General features: G+C 39.7%; 1 protein-coding gene and 1 pseudogene across 1 annotated transcript in view; one reads left to right on the top strand and one right to left on the bottom strand.

The window, feature by feature from the left end:
* LOC149159683 (Polynucleotidyl transferase, ribonuclease H-like superfamily protein) overlaps positions 1 to 26,176 on the top strand; it is a 206,908-nt gene that overhangs the window by 100,221 nt on the left and 80,511 nt on the right. The window contains exons 5-6 of the mRNA XM_089436539.1: positions 5,377 to 5,485; positions 5,884 to 5,972. Coding sequence (XP_089292665.1) covers positions 5,377 to 5,485; positions 5,884 to 5,972 — 198 coding nt within the window. The remainder of the gene's footprint in view (positions 1 to 5,376; positions 5,486 to 5,883; positions 5,973 to 26,176) is intronic.
* On the bottom strand, positions 21,455 to 24,041 carry LOC149159684 (autophagy-related protein 9-like; annotated as a pseudogene).

Here is a 26,176-nt window from a genome sequence, read left to right as displayed (position 1 = left end):
ATAGTCTTAAATACATTTTAGAACAAAGATTATCCTTTGAAGAGCAACAAAAATGGGTCACGAAGATGTTGGGTTATGAATTTGAAATCATCTACAAAAAAGGGAAGCAAAATGTTATGGCAGATGCACTCTCAAGAAAGGATGAGGATGTGGAAGCATTGTTTTGTGCTATTTCTATTATCCAACCAGATTGGATAAACGAAGCAAGGAATGAATGGAAGAAGGATGAAGAAGTGCGACCACTCATTCAAAAGTTGCAGAAGATCCTAGTTCAAACTATATTGCCATAACTTAACAAGTAAGGAAAAATCATATTGGAGCCTGGAGCAGTCACAGAAACAAGAACCCGACAGCTACGAAATTGATCAATTTCAGAGTATCTCATCAAGTGGAAGAACTTACCTGCTGAAAATTGCACATGGGAGGACAATAATTTTATACAAAAGCATCAAGAACTACTCAAGCATTGAGGACAACACTTTTTGAAGGAGAGGGGCATGTTAGGTCCCTATACTACTAGTGTAACCCCTTATTGTTATTAGTACAACTCCCTTATTATATTGTTGTGCCCATGTAGTCCCCATATTGTTATTATTGTGCCCCATAGAAGCCCACTATTGTTATTATTGTGCCCTTATATTATTATTGTTATGTTGACTTTGAATATATTATGACCCCTTAGACTCATATATATAGAAAGGAGGTCTTGTCATTTGTATCATCTAAGAATTGTTCATTTATGTAATGTAAAGGAGGTTGCCCCCTCAAAGAGGCTTATTTTTAAGGCGTTGATCTATCTTTTTGTGAGCTGGTTTCATAACACACTCGCTTTGATACCATTGTTATCTAAAATTAACAAATTGACACAAGAGAATGAATTAATGCCTTTCTCAATGAAGGGTTAATGGAGTCTAAGGCGAATTATCTATGTAAGATGATCAATGGAAGCAATTTCAAGGAGAGAGAGAAAGCTATAGTTAAGTTTCTCAATCCTTTAAACCCTAACGTCATTCTGTCTCCTTTGGAGATAAAATGGGTGGAGGCGACAGCTGGGTTTCTCAAGACAAAATTGATGAAAGTCTTGTGATGGAGGTGTTAGAGCCATGAAAGATTCAACAATACTTTGGTGAAAATTTCATTAAGACCCTAATACTAAAACAAATACAAGATCAAAGAAGATATTTACAATAAATTAGCACAAAATTGTCATGGAAATACCATCCATCATGCAAGAGAGAGAACCATCCAATACAATATCCTTCCAAGGTAAATTTGCTCATTTAATGCTCCATAGAGACCAAGAGAGAAGAAACAAGCTAGTGCGCACTACACTCCAAGTGTGTGTGACAATCATCGAAGGCTAAATTGAGTTCCCTGTACTTAGATGAGCACAAACAAGTTGTTTTAGTCTAAAATTAGATTAAAAGCCCTAAAAATAATGGAGAATGTGATTACAAGTTGGATAGGTCACATGTCGACCCCAAAAGATAACTAAATCAATATTAGAACATAAAACAAGCCTTTTTAGACTCACACTTGTGAGCTAATATGCCTCCAAGGGAGATGCCATCCTCGAAAAGGTACATTTCTCATCAAAATATGCCATGGATGACTTAAGGAAGTACATTTGATTCCAAATGTCGCATCAACTCATCAAAAGGTATCCAATCATCAAGCAAAGGCTCCCTCAACAAGGCATTACCATCAAATAAGCCCACATCATCAATCCAAGCTTCATGAAGGGGACATCATGGAGCTAGGGCATGACCTCCTCATGCAAAGCTGTGTACCATTCTTGCTAGAGGGGTCTTAAATCATCATCATACAAAAATCATCTCAAAAACAGGGCAACATCTATCAAGAAGGTGCAATGTTAGCCTAGGGGCGTCTTGTCATATTTGGGGTACATTAGCTTTCTAAGCAACGCGTTGGCTCAGATTTGCAACGTTCTAAGTCCTGGAGGGAGAAGAAGTGTCATTAATTGAGTTGAATACATCCTAAGGTCAACACTTCTCAAAATTGGTCATCGTCCTAGCTATAGTGCCCATTAGAGTTATGAAGTGAGGTTGGATGTACTCTCTGAAGTGTTTGAGAAGCATCATACAATCCATCAAGGGTTGGCAACTATACTTGGGAACAAACATCTAACACAACTTACAGATCAAGAGTGATTAACATCATAGGTGCAAGGACCATAATAGTATCGGAGTGGACCACATTTAATGTAAAAGGCACCAAAGTATTTTACACAAGTATCATCTTCAAATGTTTTCCTAGTTTATGATTTGTAAACAAGTTATGGGAGGGTTATCACAATACCCTATTATGTGTTTCCATTCCTAAAGGGGGATAATTCTTAGGCGACGCATTGATCAATAGGTGCAAGCAATTAATGACATGACATTGGGTTTACTTGATGGAGGATGCCCTTGTCTTGTGCCAAAAATTTCGACATCCTTGAGTGTTATGATGTGAAGAGGCAGCAATAATGGGACTTGAGTTACCCCTTTCCTTGGCCTATTTTTACCACCTCCCTTGTGCACCTTTTTATCAGTTGATTTTCTTTTTCTTTTATGAATATAGATTGAGTTACAAGCTCTCACCGATTCATCATTGACCCCCTAAAGATAAATTGTTTCAATGATCATCATGGTTGGGATATTCAAAGTTTCTTTTATTTAGATAGGTTGTGTATGAGCCAGGAGCTGGGTGAAGGCTAATGAGGGGGTAGAGCTCAGGCTAGGCTTTTGTCCACACACTTTCATTTATCCTTGCCAATATTTTGCGTTTGTAACAGTATGGCTCATGCTTTTTCTTTTATTTCTGTTGCATCAACCTGTTAAAGGCAAGTTTTCAGGCCCCTACCCAAGGATGAGGAGAATAGGGAAGCGATTTCAGTGATGGATAACAATAAACCTGAAGATGGGATGTGGATACAAGGGAGAGATGGAAGGTGTTAAGTATAGATTACCATGGACATGCAAAATCAATCTGAATCTCCTATTTGTGCTTGTCCTGGACAGTGAAAGAGAAGGCCTCAAGGAAGGTCACATTGGACTATGGGCAATTGATAACCACAAGGTGAAGCATGGGAAAAAGAGCACAACCAAAAGCAATCTGTCATCCAATTTAACATGTGATCCCTTTAAACATTAAATGAAAGCACTTGAATAAAAAAATTGTTTGATGTACCTTATTATAGACGATCCATCTTCATTGGATGAGCAGGCTAGATGAGATAAAGCACTGATCGGAGCATGGATTAGAGGCATTTGAGACTAGCCATCTGTTGATCATGATAGGTCTGCTGGCTGGCAAGCTGAAACAATAGGAGGAAATTTTCCTCCTAGGGGTTATCCATGTAGGTGGGTAACAGGTCCATATGGGGCAAATAGGTGTGCTAAATCATTGGTGTGACAACTCTTAATAAGTGCAATCACCTTTTAGTATTTACATAGCAATAAAGTGAGTAACTAGGGCTCCTACAAATCATGTGTCCTAGTAGATCCATCCCAAGATACCTGAATACCTACCCAAGACATAAATGCATGATATGATGGGGGTTACTGCCACCAAGGGATAGTTGGTCAGTGCAATTAAACCAAACCCCTTGAGAATGGGGACTAAAAGGTTCTTCCATGGCCATTCACCATAGGGGATCCAAGCCAGTACTAGCCAAACCTGTACAAGTGGTCATCCCACATGGCCACGTGCATAGAAATCATCACGCTTTGGGTATATACGTAGAAATCATCACACTTTGGGTATATACGTAGAAATCATCACAATTTGGGTTCATCAGCAGTCACATTTTGTAAACAAAATGTAGGGCACACAACAGAGGATCTGAGATGTAACACGAACAACTTTATAGTTTGCTTTGTATGCACCCTGGATTAGGCTTCATCGTTGGTTTTCAACTTTTCCCCTTTAGTCCATTTATAGTCTCACTCTTTTTTTAAGGCCAAATTATCCTTATGCTGTCATACATTGCCTCTTGGGAATATACTCTGCAGAGACTGCAAACACTCCCATACAGTCATAGATTTCGAGAACATGGTAGGAGCTGGATTAATAGGTGGTGGCCGCCTTCAATTCATAAGAATCTTCTGCCGAATAGTGGGGTCAAAACTCTCATTCAAGACAAGAGCCATACCTTTGAGTGTTGAATGCCAATGCCAGCAGCAGCTCCGTTTGGCCCTCTTAAACAATGTTGTGAACATAGCGATCGGCATTAAATCAGAGAGGGTCCGAAATCGGAAAAAATCGTAAAAATCGGTAAAATTCGGCAAAATAGCGGCAAACTTAAAAAAATACAAAAATCAAATTTTTTTTAAAAATGGCGAATTTTTTTTATTTTTATTTTTATTTTTTATTTATTTATTTATTATTATTATTTTTTTTTTTCCAAAAAAATCGGGATTAAATCGTTTCACGCAAAAAAATCGCGATTTTTTGAAAAAATCATGATTAAATTGCGATTTTCGCAACGCTGCTCTTAAATGAGGAAACAGAGATTCTTTCACGAACAATGAGCAAATACATGTTACTTGTTCCACCAACATGATACCATATGTTAATGGGTGAATATGTAAAACCTCCAAACATCAAACATTTCATCCCCAAGGTTTCTTTCAAATGATTTGCCTACTGTGCACTATTGAATAAAACCCTGAACCACTTTGTGGAGTTGGTATTTCCAAGGGATGACACAATGATTTGCTTAGGCTGACTGATGGTTCAAATCCTTTTTGTTATCACACACAAACCTTTGGCAACTTCAAACCTTCTCATCTATGCAACCTTCAGTCCTGATCTCTAGAAGCCTGAACGCAATAAACCAATCTGAGTGTCTTCCACTTTTGATGTGCCATCAAGGAATAAAGGAGTTCTTCATTGATGACAGTACCAGCTAGCCCCTTTTAAACTTGCAAACTATCTGGGATTGTGTTCACTGTTAACTATATGCCATTGATAAAGATACCCATTCTCCCAAAGAGTGCCTTCAGGATGTTCAAATTTTGAGACAACACAGTGATTTTTTTCTTTTGTCCTTGCAATTGGTCATTTCATACGTGGCTCTTTATTATCATGACATGTATTTTCAAGTTTAACTAAAAATACAGCTGGATGAGATGATCTAAAAACTGGAGAAGTCAGACTTGTCCTTGGAGAAAATTTGTCTTTTTGCACATGCAATGTTTGATATGGTGAAGACACTATCAATTTTCAAAATATCATAGCTCATTAAATTATTACGTGCTGAATAGCAGAAGCTGCAACCGCATAAGATCATTTCGCAGTTTCCATTCCATCTTCTCCATTCGTTGTCACTTTTCAGAATTTTGAGAGCTTTATTTGAAATGCATGTCTCAGGTAAATGCATGGGGAAATGCCATATATGATGAGTATGTTCGTCCACTAGAGGTTGTTTCTGACTTTAGATCAAATATTAGCGGAGTTCGTGCTCATCACCTGAAGAAAGGTTGGCTGATTTATTTTACAATTTTTTTTGATGGAATTTCTCTATTTTTTAAGTCTTAGATTAGACCATAAAATGCTCCTATAAATTAGTTTGGTGTCATGTTCTTCCTCTGAAGCTTTTCTTATCAGAGTAGTACTTATTTGAAGCTTGCTCACGATCTAAGGTATACTGAAGTCAATAGACTTGGGTTTCTTGCCTTGCATTGTTAATCACATCTCATTGCCTGCTCCTTTCAAAGTTCATTTCTGATTGGATTTAAAAGTTGATACTGAACTTCCCATCAAGTTTAATTTGTACTAAAGTTAATTCAAAATTTCTTTGGTCCTTGATTTTTGTGCTTTAGGAAAGTATTACCTGTTGCTTCTACACTCATGAAGCTCAATCGTATTTTTCTGCAGCGAAGGACTTGTGGAGTGTTCAGAAAGATGTATCAGAACTGATCAAAGGGCGGATTCTTGTAGGCCATGCACTACAAAATGATTTAAAGGTAAATCAAATATTATATATATTGCAGAATTTGTGATATATTTTTCCAATTTGGCTGCTTAATTATTTTCAAATGCAAGGAAATGTCTGATATTGGGATTTAAATTTATTTTTGGAGCCTTGATTAATGTTGTGGCTATGGTATTGGATTCAAGCATTTAGTTGAAGGATTCATGTAACATGTTACAGCACGAGGATCTTGAGTTTCTGTACTATTTTTTATTCACAATGCGTTGGTATTACTATTTTGTTTGCATTATTTATAAATAATAAGCAACTTGGAGCTGTCAACTTGACCAGTTGATGAGATATGCAATATAGTCACCATTCAATGCAGTAATGGTTGTTGGATCAGTTACGTTTCTTAAAATTCTGGTGTTCGCATCTATGGGAACTCAGTTCCAGAAAACTCTGCCCCATTGTACTTTATTTACTATTCAGATTTGGGACTTGAAAATAATTTAATACTCATGGATTATTTGACAGTGCTGGAAACACAGTAAATATTTTTGCATTGTTGGACATGTTTTCATGCTTTCCAGATGCATTATCTTACACTCGTTGCACCTTTGTTCAGTTTTTTTAAACTGGTTCTTTCTACATCTTTCTTTCCCTTTTTTAGTTTGCTGAATGAGCTGTTATTTATGTGTTTTTGAATTGTTTGATATGCTTTCCCTGTCAAGGCAGAAAACCTTAGCATTAGCATTTTCTTAATTCCTTATTTTTGAGTTTCTGCTTCCTTGTCTTATTCTCAATGCCATTATTTCTTATTTCATTATAATGATTTTATATTTTATTGCCTCATGTGGACTGAAGTAGCTTTGCCAAACTTGCGTTAGATGAAATTGGCAAACAGGTTTTGCGGAACATTTTTTGATACTTGTTCCTGGTTACATGTAATCAGGCCAGAGATTTTTTTATTTTCTTCTTCCCAGTTTTTAATTATTATCACTTGTATGCCTTTTGCATTCTGCGATTGATATTTCAACTATGCATATACAGATCTAATAGATAAGTGTTGATCATGTGTGTTATGGATTTAATTTCGTTTCTTTGCTTTTCATCATTTTATTGTTTATTTCAGTGCTAAACAAGTTCAAAATATACTGTTTATACTTTTTTTAGAGATGCATTATAATTACTTCATGGAACAAAGAGTCACATCAATCTAACAACTGGATTACAAGGAAATTCATTTCCTGAAAAAGACGGAAATGTAACGTTTGAGCTTGCACCCCAATAAGTAGGGACTAGATATTTATGGAAAATCCCAAATTTGGCTTTTACAAGCCAACCAAATGCCTGCTTAAAAAGCCTCAGTTTCCCTAAACTAATGGGGGATAGTTCCTCATGAAAAGTAGCTTTGCAGTTGGATTTCCACAGAAATTTTGCAGCTCTCTCTAATCAGTCAAATGTTTCCAAGGAGAGGGCCTTTACAAGAAAGTAAAGCATTTAAGAAATAGTTGAATTCAGCCTGAAACCATGCTCAAGGAGTCTTGACAGATGTGCATCTCCGAAGACATGCTCAATTGTTTCATCTACCACAAAGCTTGCATGCAATATTTTTAACACCAACTTTTTGAAACCTGGCCTTGACAACCAAATCTCAGCAGAGCATAATGTGGCAATTTTAACCAGACAATGTAAAGCCCTGATTGTGCAATTTTAACCAGACAGGAGTTGGAATTTAAAAATTTAAATTGCAGAAGAATACCTGGAAACAGTTGAAGGTGTTTTGGATTGTGGTTGTTCCCGTTGCTGCAGTTACCAAGCCACCCTTTAGCTCCCAGCCTATCTGGGGTCTACCTGTATGGTCTCTTGATCCAGAAGACAAATTTTCTGGCCCCTGTGCCCAAAATTCCAAGAACAATCAAGCTCAATATCTGTGACTCTGTTAGAAATTCCCGTCTCTCTGTAAAGCTCCCCAAAATCTCCTCCCTGTTATGGTCTTCTTCACTCCCTTATATGCTCAACTCTACCGCCTCCCTACTTCCTCGCTGTCGGCCTCCTTCCTCCACCGTTTCCTCTTTCTTCTCGCTGTCACCCTCCCCCCCCACCAATTTTCTTGACCCTTCTCTTCCTTTTGGATAGAGGCGGTGGTCCATCTATTTAGTTTAGTTTTTGACAATGTTTTATTAAATTAATTCCAATTTATTAAATTAATTTCCAATTAATTAAATTGATTTATTTATAGCTTTAACAAAGATTGATTTAAATTTTATTTAAATATAAATAAATGATTTTATTTACTTTAATTAAATATAAATTAAATAAAATTTCATATACATTTCATTATCTTTATCATATATATTTATATACATATCGAGGCCCCACTTGATATATTTATTATATTCCGATAAGATAGGAATTAATTTCGATAATCAATTCATTAACCTAAACTTAGACATTTTCCATTTTAGCCAGTGTGTATACTAGTGTAATACATGTGGTTCATGCATATGTAGCTATCATATACATATGCATGCGTCGTATGCTTGGTAATGTTCCTATGTTCTTTGTAATTTGATGGGTCATTAGATTATATCCTTCCTTTAGAAAAACTTCGTCCCAAAGTTAGGGTTTATGTAGTATATCAACAATTATTTAGTGATTAATATAATTATGTAGGATTTCTGTTTTGAACATTTATAGTTTTACAATCTTAATAGTCATACTCTGCCCCAGCTGAGCTCCCAAGCTATCTTATAATCATCATATCCTTCTTAATCTCTTCCGCTCCCATCCTATCTGTCCTCTACTAGAATATGCCATGGCATTAGTTACACTGACCTAACCATTCATAGACCTCAAGGATGACAACGTCGATCATATCGACTTGATTTCCTGGTAGGTCTCCGACAGTCATCATCACATGTCTAAGGGAGCGTGACTCCCACAGTCCTCCCATGACTCCAGGTTTTGGAGGATAAACAGTGGGCAACACATTCACCCCTCCTAGCCAGAGTCAACACCCTATCATGGAATTTCATTGAGCCTCAATTGTTCTTGGAATTGTCATCATGTGGTCAGTTTGGTAACGATGTTATCTGCAATCTAAACATTTGTCCACACATTATAACATATGAACAATATATATTCAAAACAAATTGTATTTAAATAACAATTTTTGTGTATTTCACATATGTTGCTATCTACGGTATTGATCTTTTCGTTTATATAACGTACATGGCTATGTTCAACCCATATATTTGTATATTAACTTTCATATTAAAATGTAGTCATTTTTTTATTTCCATCTCATCAATTATGTCGATATACATAAATGAAATAAAATTATAGACATCTAATCCATAACATAATTCATAATTTAGATTTCATAGCAAGGTTAATCAAATATTAAACTTCATATTGGTACCCATATTCTAGCATTGTTAATTAAATAACATATTTCATATTGGTATCCACGTACCAGCAAAATAAAAATTCATTTTTATATGTGATAATCCAAAATAATAGTTTTAAGTATCCAACTTTGTTAAGTTTAGGTATGTCTATGCTTAGAGCAATTTATTTCAATTTTCACACTTAGCTCAATATCTTTAGCAATCACATCAGCATTAAAGTAAATTGCACATAGAACATAAATATAAATCGCAGAGTACAAGCCAAGACAAGAGGACACAAGATGTGGCGCTAGCCAGGGACAAACCCCAATGTGGTGAAACCCTTGATCAATTCTTCTTATATGTTCTTCAATAGTTCAGCAGAGAGAGAGAGAGAGATAGTACATTTACAACAGAAGTCCATACTTCGACTAATATATTATCTCTACATGAGATTAGTTGAAGACATGCTGCTTCAATTGATTCTCCAAGGTGACAAATTCACCTATCATGTGCTGCATCTCGTCCATATGCTGCACCTCAACGTGCTGCACCATGCTGTACCCATCATCACAATACTGGACCTCATGCCGCAGCTATCCCAGTGTTTACCCAGTGCCACGACTGCGCCATGCTATGCCCATGTGCTTGCTGCACCATTGTTGCTTTGTGTCCTAGCTGCATCAAATACTATACTGCTGTCCCATAAAGCACTCTACTTGCAGCTATCCATGCTTTACCATGTTGCTGTTGTCCATGATTCTTCATGCTTGCAGCTGTCCCATGTTGCATCATGTTTTACCATGCATGCTATAATACCTCATCATTGCCATGCTGTCCCATTGCAGCACTAATGTCTGGCAATATTGATCATATGTATTGCTGCCCATTGTTGTTATGACTGTGTTCAGGTTAGGGCTACCACACAGTCAGGAGATAAGTCCTTTTAGGATTGCAGTTTATCTTGAAGAGCTTTCCCTCATGCCACATGCCTTTTGAAGGTGCTGTCCACCTTTGACAGTCCTTGACACAACCTCGGTTGTGTGCTCTGGTTTGCAACCTAGCACAACAACTAGCTGTAGCACTCCGCCTTCCCAAATGACACCCAAACAACAATGTTTCTTTCCTCATGAACTCGGGCAAGCTGACAACACTTACCTGCACTCAAACACATACATATACAGCCTTGAATCTCTCCTCCTTGTGACTGCGACTTCCTTGTCTTGTTGCTGTCCATGCCCACGTTGCTTCATGTTATGATAAGGTCCATTCTGCTATGGATGAAGTCCTTCTTATGCTATGGCTAAGGCCTTGACTCAGGGCTTCTCTTGACAGTAGTTTAGGGCTTCCTCTTGACATTGGTTTAGGGCTCCCATTAGCTACAAATAAGGGCTTTTCCTTTGCTGTGGTTAGAGCTCCCTTTGCTGTGGATTAGAGCCTTCCCTTTGCTGCGGATTAGGGCTCCCTTTGTTGTGGATTAGAGCCTTCCCTTTGCTGCGGATTAGGGCTCCCTTACTGTGCATTAGAACTCCTATTGACTGCAGCTAGGGCTTCTTAGATCTGCGGCCAGATCTCCTCCAAGACTGCGGCTAGGGCTCTCCTAGATGACTGCATCTAGGGCTCTTTTAGATGACCCTCTCCACTGCGTCTTCCTTGAGAGAAGACAAACCCAAAACAAGTGGAGAGAGGGAGATCATGAGAGTTGTGTTCTCAAATGATTCAAGGCACCTTTATTTATACAAAAACGTGGAGCACATGAGGGGTTTATTTGGTTGTTGGCTGACCTTGACGAATTGTCCCATAACACAAATAAATTCATATCTCCATGAATACTTATCGGAATCGGATGATCTTTAGATCAATCCTACACCTCTCGATGAGAGGGATCCAAGAAAAATATTAGCTATCATTAATAAGATGACCCACATGGAGTTTGGCCCTAGTTACCATTTTTAACACTCCCTCTCAACTAGGGAGAACTCCATTCGCTGATCTATAGGTCTGACTGTACTATCTTTGCCATTAGTGCCCTGCACTGTTCTGCTTTGCTCTGGTGAGCTCTGCTCAGTTTTGCTCTGGTGAGCTCTGCTCTGCTCTGCTGAACCATGAAGAAGAAGAATTGATCGAGAATGTCTCATACCATTCTCTACTGACGGAAGTCAGTGTCATCTGAAGAGAGTGTGTCATATCATTCTTGCTGATCCGAAGTCAGTTTTATTGATCCCAGATCAATATCCCAAGAGAGTGTCTTAAACCACTCATACTGATCCTAGATCAGTTTCATTGATCCCAGATCAATGGAGGTCATCCTAGCATAGGGAGTACATAGATACAACGATGCGCCATCGATAGTACTACTATGGTCCCTAACCCCATTTCCCTGTTCATTGATCAGATGAGAGGTACTTCCCATGAGTCCCAGACTGCATGGGTAGGATGCTCGACAGGGGAACTAATCATCCTGTCCACAGGAGAACGGATCATCCTATCCATTGGTCGCCATATGAGAAGTAATCATCTGGGCCTAGAGGAGAACTAATCATCTTGGCTCATAGTCGCCACGGGAGAACTAATCATCCCGGCCCACAGGAGAACTAATCATCCTGTTCCATAGTTGCCACGAGAGAACTAATCATCTCGGCACACAGGAGAACTAATCATCCTGTTCCATAGTTGCCACGAGGTATCATAGGGAAAGGTTGACCCTGTCACCATGTACATAGTGCACCACCAGGGGAGGGTGAGTTTCCCTGTGGTTGTATGTCGCTCCAGTAAGTACCGCAAGCCCCCTAGAGCTCCCAGAGCTCAGTGCATGCAACATGTAGGACCCTTATACGAAGGTCTCTCAACGACTCCAAGTCGTTCGGGAAAATCACAGATTTGACCTTTCCCCGGGGCTTTGACAAAGTGTCTGCGACCTGTACATTAGTCTCAATGCGATGGAGCCTCCTCACTCATCGACTTACCATATCCCAGATAAGGTAGTATCTGATGTCTATCTACTGGAGCAATCATCGAATACGAGATTCCTCAATAATCGAATCCCCCCCTGGTTGTCACAAAGAATCACAATGGTATTCATCATGAAACAACTCACTGATGAGCTTCCACAACCAGGCAGCTTCACACGAGATCATACTCGTAGCTATGTATTCGGTCTCGACGGTGCTTATAGAAACCGACTTCTGCTTCCTGCTCATCCATGATATCGAAGCAGAATCCAGAGAGAACCAACACTGAGAAGTGCTCTAGCGATCCTCCACACTGTCTGCCCAGTCAGCATTTGAATAATCATGCAGCTTCATATATCCGACAGTGTATCTCAATCCATGAGAGATTGTGCCCTAAAGATATCCCAAAAGATTCTTGGCACCAATCTATTGAGGCTCAACCAAATATGAGCTCACCATGCTAACTGCAAAGCATATATACGGATAGAAGTTCACCAAGAACATCAATGCAGATGAGTTTATGAAACTTAGAGGCATTTCCTAAATCTAGTCTGGCATCACCACCATATAACTTCTGAAAGTTAATATCCTCGAGGTAGTCACGAGCTTGCAGTTTGCCATTCCATATCTGGAATCCAACTCCCTCTTACTTCTGCAAGTGAGAGGGTCTGCACCTGTCAGAAATAGGTCGTCCTTAAAAGGTGTTGGTATGAGAGGTCTATCGTCCACAACCTTCGAGCAATGGTTTGGATTGGTTTCACTCCTAGTGAATCTCAGCTTCATCAGATAGTTATCGGTCCTCTCATACTATGCCCGGGGTGTTATACTTCAAGCCATAGAGGGATTTCTTCCACCTGTATACATGAGATTCCCGATCATGAATCTCAAACTCCTTGGGTTGTTCCAAACCTGTGGACCTGCTATATGAGGGGAATGGTCCCCTTGTAAGATTTTCCTTCGGTACATCTCAGACATGTACCTTCATGCTCTTCTTGAATTCAGGCATCTGAGTCACCATCTGACTCATATCGGGTAGGGCCCCATAAGTAGACCTCCTATGCTATAGATCAGATGTGTCAACTGATATGGTCCACAATGGACCATCCTGCAACTTGATACAAATTACCAACCCTGAACTCAAAATCATCTTAGAAAGTTTTTTTTTTTGAACACGTACCTTTCCATTGATGAATGCCACCCTGAAACCTTTGACTTCCATTGCCGAAATGGACACTATATTCTTCTTGCAATCAGGTACATAAAAGAGATTTTGTAAGTCAATCAAGTTACCCTCATTCAATTGATAGGTAACATTCCCTACACCCTTTTCGGGATAGGTGGCATCGGCTCCAAGTATAATCCCACGATTGTTTGCATCTCTACTAAATTAGAGAGAACACCCTTCTATACAATGGAGTACCTTGAGGCACTACAATAAATAAGCCATATTCCCAAAGAATCTGAAGGAGAGGGCCAATACAAGATAACACTTCTTTATCTTATCAGAAACAACATTTGATTCTTCATATGTGGGGTTCCTTGCTTTCTTGAAGAGTTAGTTGTTACCTTGATGACCTGCACTGTCATTCCTCTGATCATTGAAGATGTCCCTGGAATGATTGTTATCGTCATCAAGTGATGTGTCCCTGCCATTCAGACACTCCTTCACATAATGGCAGAACTAGTTATCTGCCTTTCCTTCCATCCTGAGATCCGGTCTTCCCAATGAAGTGACCTTTAGGTAGGCCATATTCCGCTGCGCCATTATGATAATATTCTCTGCTTCGATTTCACCCTCAGTGAATTTGAAGAGGGATGAGGAACCCATTGACCCTTTTGTCCTTTCCTAACTGTCTTGGGTGATTGCTCTTTCACTCTTGCTTGGGCATTGTCTTCACCTCAGCTCTGATACCATGTTAAGTTTAGGTATTTTCTATGCTTAGAGCAATTTATTTCAATTTTCACAGTTAGCTCAATATCTTTAGCAATCACATCAGCATTAAAGTAAACTGCAGATAGAACATAAATATAAATCACAAAAGACAAGCCAAGACAAGAGGACACAAGATGTGGCGCTAGCTAGGGACAAACCCCAATGTGGGGAAACCCTTGATCAATGCTTCTTATATGTTCTTCAATAGTTCAGTATAGAGAGAGAGAGAGATAGTACATTTACAACATAAGTCAATACTTCGACTAATATATTATCTCTACATGAGATCAGTTGAAGACATGCTACTTCAACTGATTCTCTAAGGTGACTCATTCACCTATCATGTGCTGCATCTCACTGCGCTGCACCATGTTGCACCCATCATCACAATACTGGACCTTATGCTGCTGCTATCCTAGTGTTTACCCAGTGCCAAGGCTACACCATGCTATGCCCATGTGCTTGCTGCACCATTGCTGCTTTGTGTCCTAGCTGCATCAAGTACTATACTACTGTCCCATAAAGCACTCTACTTGCAGCTGTCCATGCTTTACCATGTTGCTGCTGTCCATGATTCTTCATGCTTGCAGCTGTCCCATGTTGCATCATGTTTTACCATGCATGCCGTAATACCTCATCATTGCCATGCTGTCCCATTGCAGCACCTATGTCTAGCAATACTGATCATATGTATTGCTGCCCAATGCTATTATGACTGTGTTCAGGTTAGGGCTACCACACAGTCAGGAGATAAGTCCTTTTAGGACTGCAGTTTATCTTGAAGAGCTTTCCCTCATGCCACACTGCCCTTTGAAGGTGCTGTCCACCCTTGACAGTCCTTGACACAACCTCAGCTATGTGCTCTGGCTTGCAGCCTAGCACGACAGCTAGCTATAGCACTTCGCCTTCCCAAATGATACCCAAACAACAACGTTTCTTTCCTGATAAACTCGGGCAAGCTGACAACACTTACCTGCACTCAAACAAATACATATACAGCCTTGAATCTCTCCTCCTTGTGACTGCGACTTCCTTGTCTTGCTGCTGTCCATGTCCACGTTGCTTCATGCTATGATAAGGTCCCTTCTGCTGCGGATGAAGTCCTTCTTATGTTGCGGCTAAGGCCTTGACTCAGGGCTCCTCTTGACAGCAGTTTAGGGCTTTCTCTTGACACTGGTTTAGGGCTCCCATTAACTACGGATAAGGGCCTTCCCTTTGCTGTGGTTAGAGCTCCCTTTGCTGTGGATTAGAGCCTGCCCTTTGTTGTGGATTAGGGCTCCCTTTGTTGTGGATTAGAGCCTTCCCTTTGCTGCGGATTAGGGCTCCCTTACTGCGGATTAGGGCTCCTATTGACTGCAGTGAGGGCTTCTTAGATCTGCGGCCAGATCTCCTCCAAGACTGTAGCTAGCGCTCTCCTAGATGACTGCATCTAGGGCTCTTTTAGATGACCCTCTCCATTGCGTCTTCCTTGAGAGAAGCAAACCCAAAACAAGTGGAGAGAGGGAGATCATGAGAGTTGTGTTCTCAAATGATTCAAGGCACCTTTATTTATAAAAAAACGTGGAGCAGATGAGGGTTTTATTTGGTTGCTAGCCGACCTTAACAAATTGTCCCATAACACAAATAAATTATATCTCCATGAATATTTATTGGAATTGGATGATCTTTAGATCAATCCTACACCTCTCAATGAGAGGGATCCAAGAAAAATATCAGCCGTCATTAATAAGATGACCCACATGGAGTGTGGCCCTAGTTGCCAATTTTAACATTCCCTCTCAACTAGGGAGAACTCCATCCGCTAATCTATATGTCTGACTGTACTATCTTTGCCATTAGTGCCCTGCACTGTTCTGCTTTGCTGAGCTCTGCTTTGCTCTGCTCAGTTCTGCTTTGCTGAACCATGAAGAAGAAGAATTGATCGAGAATATCTCATACCATTCTCTGTTGACCGGAAGTCAGTTTCATCTGAAAAGAGTGTGTCATATCACTCTTACTGACCCGAAGTCAGTTTTATTGATCCTAGATCAATATCACAAGAGAGTGTCTCAAACCACTCATACTGATCCTAGATCAGTTTCATTGGTCCCAGATCAATGGAGGTCATCCTGTTCATTGATTAGATGAGAGGTACTTCCCATGAGTCCTAGATTGCATGGGTAGGATGTCTCGACAGAAGAACTAATCATCCTGTCCACAGGAGAACGAATCGTCCTGTCCATTGGTCGCCATAGGAGAACTAATCATCTTGGCCCAGAGGAGAACTAATCATCCTGGCTCATAGTCACCATGGGAGAACTAATCATCCCGTTCCATAGTTGCCATGAGAGAACTAATCATCTTGGACCATAGGAGAACTAATCATCTTGTTCCATAGTTGCCACGAGGTATCATAGGGAAAGGTTGAACCTGTCACTTTGTACATAGCGCACCACCAGGGGAGGGTGAGTCACACTGTGGTCGTATGTCGCTCTAGTAAGTACCCCAAGCCCCCTAGAGCTCCCAGAGCTTAGTGCATGCAACATGTAGGACCCTTATATGAAGGTCTCTCAACAACTCCAAGTTGTTCGGGAAAATCACAGATTTGACCTTTCCCCGAGGCTTTGACAAAGTGTCTGCGACCTGTACATCAATCTCAATGCGATGGAGCCTCGTCGCTCATCGACTTACCATATCCCAGATAAAGTAGTATCTGATGTCTATCTGCTGGAGCAATCACCGAATATAGGATTCCTCAATAATCGAATCCCCCCCTTGGTTGTCACAAAGAATCACAGTGGTATTCATCATGGAACAACTCACTGATGAGCTTCCACAACCAGGCAGCTTCACACGAGATCATACTCATAGCTATGTATTTGGTCTCGACAGTGCTTATAGCAACCGAATTCTGCTTCCTGCTCATCCATGATATCGAAGCAGAATCTAGAGAGAGCCAACACTGAGAAGTGTTCTAGTGATCCTCCACACTGTTGTGCAGTCAGAATTCGAATTATTATGCAGGTTCATTTTTCTGCAGTGTATCTCAATCCATGAGAGATTGTGCCTTGAAGATATCTCAAAAGATATTTGGCACCAATCTAGTGAGGCTCAACCAAATATGAGCTCACCATGCTATCTGCAAAGCATATATATGGACGGAAGTTCACCAAGAAAATCAATGTAGATGAGTTTATGAAACTCGAGGCATTTCCCAAATTTGGTCCGGCCAGATGCCCGATGATTACCCAATCCTCCCATTCTTTCTGCCCAAGTGAAGACAAGAATGTTGTGTCTATCACTTCTTCTCAATTGAGGAAGACATGCCCAAGTATCCTTTAACAAGGTACTTGTCCAAGTTCCTTTGTAATTGGGAACTTGTTATAACTCCCTCTTCGCTAGGGACTTGTCCCTTCATCAACAACATCTTCTCTGTCGGTTTTCCAATTGCTTGATCTCCTTCTTTCCTTCGATGTCATGAAGTCTCCGTTCAAACTTCTTTGTGGTAGGGTACCATCCATTGATTACTTTCCTTCCTTCTTTGTCATGTCATTGCTTCCTTCGTGGAAAGTGGCATTCTTGTCATATATTAGGTTCTCTTGTCATCTGGTTATCTCTTGTCATCTTGTCTATGCTTCAGACTACTCTTCACATGGATGCTTCTTTGTACTTGTTTGTTCCCATGGTTTGATCTAGTAGCCCTTCATGACTTCATCCTGATATTGCTTCAACATTAAATGGAACTTTTACTAGATGACGACTTCATCATGACATCTTCGTAGAGTAGAATCAGTTATTTGCACCTTTCATATCTCCAAGGCCTTCACAGACGTCAAGGGTCCTTTGATCTTTTTCTTCCTTTGTCAGAGTTGTCATGCCTTCTTTCGGTAGATACCTTCAAATTATCTTGTCAGATAGTGATTCTTGGTGATCATGGTGTTCTTCACATGCTTGATCTCTTTCCTTATTTGCTTCTTCTTGGATAGATTTGTCAACCACCTTATGCTCCTTGTTAGAGCACTTCTTCATTGCTTGCTTCTGGGACTAGTTAGCATTCTTATACTCCTTATGTGAGTATTTCTTTTGTTGACCTTCATTGCATTGTAGTACATGCCTTCGAGCATGTCATTGGTGAAAGAGATTCTTTCCTACTTGATCATGTCATAGAACTATTGCCATGACTCAATAATATACATATGATAACATGACTAAACTTTTATGCATACATACCTCATCTTGATTCTCCTTTGATCATCTTAGCTTCATTTGGTTGTCCTTGGTGTGGCCCTTTTTGCTTCATCTTAGCTTGCTTGCATATCATCATTTTCTTGAATCCCATGAATGAGATTCCCAATGAGACATCTGCGTTTGTTTATGAATCTTATTTTGAAGATTCCATCATAGGATCTTGAAGACCCTTACCCTGCAAATGTTTCTTTCCTTTTGATGATGGAGATCTTCTAAGATTTTTAATTGTGATTAATTTCCTCTCATTGTGGATGAGTTCCTATTCTAGGTATGCTCCTTCTACATGAATATCTTGAGCTATATCTATCATGCTCCTATATTCTCAAAGATATTTTTAACCATGCATATTGTTTTTATTTATAAATGCTCTTTCTACATGAGTATCTAGAACTCTATGTACTTCATGCTTTTAGATTTTAGAAGATGTTTCTAGCCATGCAATTTTATTTTATTCCTACATTCTCCTATCCTACTAAAAACTTTGAAAGAAGACTTTAAGTAAAGAGTTTGACTTAGTCATAGTAGAGATCCAAAGGATCTTCCTTTTTTTGCTTCTTTTTTTTTTGTTTCACCTCTTGAGTCATGTGAGCTTCTTCCCTCTTTCTTTTGTTGTTGTTGTCCTTCTTAAGTTTAGGACAATTCCTTTTATAGTGACCATATTATTGGCATACAAAGCATTGGACTTTGGACATATCTTTGTTGTTTGTTCTTCGTGGACCAAATTTACCAAATTTTCCCTTTCTCTTGGACATGGTAGCAAATGCTTGCTCTTTTGATCCCACATCTTCCTTGGCTTTGAGTTTGGTTTCCTCTGTCTTGCATAGAGACCACATTTCACTTAGTGTGGTAGCTTTCGTCTTGGCATATATGCTTGATGTGAAGTTGCCCCAATCCTCAGGTAGAGCATTGAGTACTACAATTGTCATTTCTTTATTGGACATGAATTCCCTAGCTCTTGAAGTTGATCTCTCATCTCAAAGATTTTCATGAAGTAGGGAGCTATTCCTTCCTTTCATATCTTCATCTTGTACAATTCGTTTCTTAGAGACATCACTTTTCCAACTGTGGTTAACGAGAATAGCTCTACTAGTTTATCATAGATTTCTTTTGATGTTTCAAATTTGGAGACATAAGGAATGAGAGAGCCCTTGATAGATTCTATTAGAATCCTTTGAGCTCTTGTTTCATCCTTATTGTACTTGGCTAAGGCTTGGGTTTGTTCCTTAGCAAGGATAGTGATATTCCCTTTGATATGTTCTAGAAGTTCATTCTCCTTGAGAAGTAAATCAATCCCTTCTTCCATGCAAGAAAGTTATTGGTACCTTCCAATTTTTTGCTTTCCTTGCAAAAAGACATTGATGTATATTCAGAAGGGGACATATACTTACATGATAGATTTTTAGATGTAGTGGATTTGCTTTCTCTTTGAAGTCTTGATGGCTTGCCTTCCTAGGATGTTGATGTTCTTCAAGTTGCCTTTTCCAAGTGGACTTGCTTGATGATGAGATTTGCTTGATGACTTGTAGATGATGTAGGTCCCTCTTTGATCTGCTCTTCTTTGTGGGTGCCTTTATGTAAGGCACTTCTTGCTTTGTAGTCTTCCTTGATGAATGATAGATGGTAGACCTTCTTGTCCTTGAAGTGATTGAGACTTCTTGGCTTGATGCTTCAACTTTGTAGATGTCCTCCCTTTATGAGTCACCTTATGAGTGTTCTTGAGATGCCCTTTCCTTGATGTGTCACCTTAGCTTTGATTCCATGTTGAAGAATCTAGGGCAATAAGATGTAGAGTGATTCTTCAGGACTAGATAACAATTTGTGAAGTCTTTTTACAATTTGTCTTTGTTAGCTTAATCTTCTTCTTCTCTTATTAATGCATGTGTGTACTTCATCAAACTGCTATTAAAAACATAAAACAAGAACACAAGATATTGGCTCTCTGCTAGGGCCAAAACCTCTCTTCTCTTGAACGGAAAACCCTTCAGTAAGTTTTTTCTCGTTGAAGCTTCTTTCTTGATCAATGGCAAACCCTAGACCCTTGACTAGAAGATCCTCCAAGCACAAGTCAAGTCCTTCCTTTTCTCTGCACTATGTCTCCCCGACACTTTGTCCACCTTCTTCCGACACTTTGTCCTCCTTCCGGCACTTTGTTCTCCTTCCACTGTTAGTAGTTGTTAAAATTGGCAACTACGGCCAAACTCCACATGGGTCAGCTTATTTATGACAACTAATATTTTTCTTGGATTCCTCTCTCCGAGAGGTGTAGGATTGATCTAAAGATCATCCCATTCCGACATGTAAAAATAAAGATATGAATTTATTTGTATTATGGACAAATTGTTAAGGTCGGCCAGCAAGCAAGACAGGCATTTTAACCCCCTGCTGTAACATAAAAACTATGACTGAAGTATGAAAACTGATAGCTTGTAGGCTTAATTGTATAAATACACACAGGTATTTTTAAATAATAATTTATTAATATATATAATGTATAAGATGATTTGAATGTACAATGAGGCCCTGCTTTTATACCTCAGTAGGTGATTTTTTGTGAATGGGCATGTCTTTTAGACATGCCTTTTCACTTAATTTAATGACTATTTAATGTAAATAATATTTATTTAATATTAATATTTATTTTATTTATCTAATTGTTATGAATTATATTCATAACATAGCCTTTTCCTTCGAAAGCTTTGTCCTCAAAGCTTTAATGCTTGGGTTTTTCTTCACTTAGTATATGTCGTCTTCGATGTATATAATCTAGCCATCCTCTTCTCTTATAGCTCATCGGTAATATTTCTTTAGATTTATTTATTATTATTTTTTTAATATAACTCTAATAATTTTTTTTTTTTTAATGATGGTAACTGAGGTCAGAGAAATTACATATATCATTCAGCAAGAAGCAGTTCATGAAAAAGCCCATCCATTAACCTGTTAACTTTTTGATGGGCTTTCTTGAAATTACCATTTCAACAGAGTGAAACAGCTTTGTTCTAAGAAGATGAAGAATCAAATGAAGGAATGCCCAGTACTCTATTTCATTCTTCTTTATCCTCATTAGCGTCAAGTCTCAGCTTCCATTTGGACGTAGTAACTGGACGTTCATACACATCACCAAAGGGTAGATCAAATGCAGCACCGTTTTCATCTGTAAAAGGAAAACCTGCAAAAGATTCTTTCATTGCCAGTATTGTGTCGCTCATTTTGTCATCATAGGGAAAATCAAATGCATCCAAATTGTCATCAGTGAAAGTAATTTCATAGGCAGCAGAGGACCTCTTCATTCCCCATGTTGCATCGTGCTCTTTGTCACTCTCATAAGAAGCCTCGTCAATAGTATTTTCTAAGTGACCAATCCCAAACAATGGAGGCGGCTCCAAGAAGCTTCCCTGGCCATGAATCGATGCAGGTCTTTTTCTTTCCCACCAGTTTTCACCCACGTGTCCTGGCTGCTCAATGCCACTTTGTCGAATCATACTCTCGTGAAAAACTCTACTTGAAGTTGAGGCTTCCATGTTACTTCCTAAATGCTCATCCATGCCAAGTCCATGAGCTTCCTTTTGGCCCCTTGGCAGTTGTCTGCCTGCAGAATAAGATATACCAAAACCACCCTCGCTTGGAAGCAAGTCATGTTGCAATCCAGATGTACCAGCATTGTTGTACCTCACATATGAACCATGAAGTGACTGGAAAGTATAGTACCGATCAAGCCAGTACAAATTATCTTTTTGTTCCATCTCGCTAGTTCTAGATGGGTCCAATTGACCAGGCTGAACTTCAATAGAATGTGATCTAGGCAAGGGCCAACTGTACAGAAGTCCTTCCCTCAAACCTGAACTATAGCCACTACCTAAAGCTCTTAAAGCTGGAAATCTTTGTGAAATTTGATCAGGTGAATACATCTGTATTGTTTGCCTGTCCTGTTCTTGCTGCCGGAAATCCAAAAGAGTAGATAGGAATTGCTTTCCCTGGGCATTTGGCTCCCAACTAGGGTAGCTGCTCTTAAAACTAAGGAATGATTTCTCCATTTTCCCTTGGCAGCTCCTGCGGTCCTTTGACGTATTGAAAGGTGACCCATACTTACTATTTCCATGATGCTCAAAATCAAAGACACTTAAACTACAAACATCCCCAACACCTTCTACATTCACAGCGAAATCCATTATGAATTGCAGAATATCATCAACACGCTTTGGTAGTAAAAGGAAAAGAACGTATGGGGTCACAAATATTGAGATCATCTCCTCCAATAACATCATGCCAGTATACTGAAAAAATGATTCAAATTCGCTTCTAACATCTTCAGAATTTTCTGCTCCACGCCAACTCTTTGGCATATAATGTGTATGTTGAGCTACTAATGCCATCGATCCTTCAGGATCAAATACTAGGAACTCATCAGTAATAGTTGCTCTACTGATTACTGTCACAGTTCCAAAGACAGCAGCAAGCTGCTCTACTGATTGCTGTCACAGTTCCAAAGACAGCAGCATACCAAAACAAATTGTGGCCAAACAGATGTGCCTCAAGAAGAGATTCATCCAAGAATGCAATAATGATAAGAATCGCCGCAAAACCACCTGCCACAAATGCGTTGAACTAGAGATTAGAGATACAATTGAAGAAGGAAACTGCTTCACATAATCAATTGCATGTTTGATGCTAGCATTTAGCCTGTGTTTGAAAAGATGGTCCAGCTCATTGAACTCTCTGAAAAACCACCTTGACAAGTTAGACCACCTCGGTGATGCCACTGTGCTTGGACGGTCGTAAAACTGTTCTGTGTGCCACCGATTCCGACGTATGTTATGACCATTAACCGACGCGACGTGATCATTAGTGGATGGTGACCACAACGTTTGACTAGCGGAACGTTTATTCCAATCAAGCCGTCGTTTGAGCATGGAGCCTTCGTGGCTTCGAATAACAAGGGCGATTGGAACTCGGAATAGAACCCACATCGCTTTGATCTTGTTCGACTGATCCATTAACCCATGTTGCGGTAAACGAAAATAAAATGCTGACATAACTGAACCCTTGCCGGTGACCCAACACTTGACCGGGGACATAGCCTGTGACGACGACATGTTAAATTGGTGCTGAAAGCGAAGTGAAGGGCGGCTAATGGGTTTGTGTGAGGAATTTGTAGGGGTAGACGGTAGTGGTCGGAAATTGCAGTGGTCCGAGGAATTGCAGTGGTCGGCGAAAGCAGAAGCATCCGCCTCTATGCCATCCTCTAGAATCCTTCCAAGAATTCGCAGGATCCACGACAGTTGCTCCAACATATGTTGTTTATCATCGATACTACGGACTTGGTGGTTTTGATTTGCAAGGGTGTTGAAAACATAGATTTGCAGTGTGCGCTGAAGGGAGGGTGGATTTTTGAGGGCTTCCTGGATATCGGTCTTCTTTCTGGTCAGAGCGGCGTCCACCCTAGCCTCAAATTCAAGCAACTGGGTATACAAAGCGGACTTCGGTAGTAGCGCAACAACTCGGTCGGGAACCTGCTTCTCGAGAGCCTTGCGCTTCTTCCTTCGAGGGTTCGGGCCTAACTCTGTGGGTTTGAATGGGGACGATGAAGGATTTCCAGTTAGAGATATGGCTCCCATGAGGTGGACAAAAGGCTTCTTCTGACCACGCTTAGGGTTTGACGAGGTGGAAACGCCAGGTTGTGGTGGCGTAGCAGCCAACTAGGGTTGGGGTTGGGTCTGACTCTAACCGTGGCTGGACCTAGAAGTGTGAGGATGCAAGAGTTGAATGTGTAATTGTTGAGTGGAGGTTTGTCACGTGTGCAGTGGGGTTAGGACTAGGGTTTGAAAACCCTGCCATATTTGTTGCAATGGAAGAGGGATTCGGCCTAGTGGGTAATCCAACATCACCCATATGGAAACCTTCACTGGGAGGTTTTGTCAACTGCTTTACCTGAAACCTCACACACAAGGGAACATTATCGTCTTGATCTACATTATTCTCATCAGGATCATCATCTAGATCATTTTCTGCGACATCTACTTTTGTTTCACCATCGCTATCATCTTTCTTATTATCAATTTCTTTTTGATATTCATTAACTTCTGCATATGATTTTTCTAAACGCTGAAATGCTTCTTGAATACTAAACTGTTCAACGTAATCAAGATGTGAATGTACTGGCACATTGTGTGGCGAACTACGTTCAAAGGCCTGCATGATTATTTCGTGTGCCATAGCTCTGATACCACTGTAACAAAAAAACTATGACTGAAGTATGAAAACTGATAGCTTGTAGGCTTAATTGTATAAATACACACAGGTATTCTTAAATAATAATTTATTAATATATATAATGTATAAGATGATTTGAATGTACAATGAGGCCCTGCTTTTATACCTCAGCAGGTGACTTTTCGTGAATGGGCATAGACACGCGTTTTCACTTAATTTAATGACTATTTAACCTAAATAATATTTAATTATTTAATATTTATATTTATTTTATTTATCTAATTGTTATGAATTATATTCATAACACCAGCTCATCCTCAACGTCGCATATAAAGGGAGGAGACCTCGAGTCATTCTTTCATCATCTCATCTCATGATGTCTTTCTCCACTTGTTTGGGTATGTCTTCTCTAAAGGAAGACTTGGTGGAAAGGAGGATCTCAAGCCCTAGATGCAGTAAAGAAGGAGCCTGGAAGGACAACGTGGGAATTTCTGTTTGCTGTAGGTGATAGCGTGGTGAATGAGGCTGTTCTAGGGCATGAGTTAAGGGTTGTTTTAGGTGTGTTTGCAAGGCAAGGAAGCCACAACTATAAGGAGAAGTTATGCGTTGAAGAGGTCTGCCCTAAAAGGCTAAGGACAGATCAACGTAGGGCTGGATGTGTATGCGGTTGGGTGCTTGAAGGCGCAAACAGCTAGGCTGAGTACTTGAAGGCTAAAATGCTGCTGATTTGATGGTAGATAGAACATTAACTTAAGGATCATATGAAGACAACCAAGCACAAATATGAGACACTGGGAGTTAGGTCCAATGACCAGGGCAAAACCCCCACAAGGGGAAAACCCAAATGATTCTCCTTCTATTAGATTTCTTCAATTGTTTAGCAGAGTACAAAGAGAGAGAGAGAGAATGAGAATAAATAAATTCACCAATGTCTGATCAACTTGCAGTTGAAGTGCTCTTTCTCTTTGCTTGAAGATCTCCTCCTTTTCTTGATTAAATCTTGTTCTTCACACTTGCTCCAGATCTTCACTTGCTCTTACTCTTCACTTGCTCTCACTCTTCACTTGCTCTCACACTTCTCTTGCACACACTCAACACTACCTCTCCTTTTTCACAATGAACATCCTACATCGACTCTCACTTTCCCTTGCTTAAGTAGATGAGAAATGAGAGGAGTTACAAAATGAATTCATGCCTTGAGCCAATAATAGGAGAATCCAATTTCTTGAGGGAGGAGTTACTTGAGGAGAAGTGTAACTTATTCCAAGAATAGAGAGAGAGATACACATGTCTTTAGGAGTTACAATTTGAATTAAGGAGAAAGAGAGTTACACTTAGACATGAGAGAATATTTGGTGAGAGTTACAAATCGAATTGAATGAGGGAGTTACAAGTGCATTTAATGAGGTGTTACACTTCAGCCATGCATTGAATTAGTGAGGGAGAGTTACATTCTCTTAAGAGTGGAGTTACTATTTTATTCCAAGAGATAGGTTCAATTTGCCAAGTAAGAGATTCTCAATTTAATTTACTTATTTCA

This window comes from Pinus tabuliformis, chromosome 5_2 (assembly GCF_031772625.1).
Source record: "Pinus tabuliformis cultivar Carrire ecotype Pingquan chromosome 5_2, CPIR1, whole genome shotgun sequence".
In the NCBI taxonomy this organism is placed as follows: domain Eukaryota; kingdom Viridiplantae; phylum Streptophyta; class Pinopsida; order Pinales; family Pinaceae; genus Pinus; species Pinus tabuliformis.
This window is presented reverse-complemented; position numbering and strand designations above follow the sequence as displayed.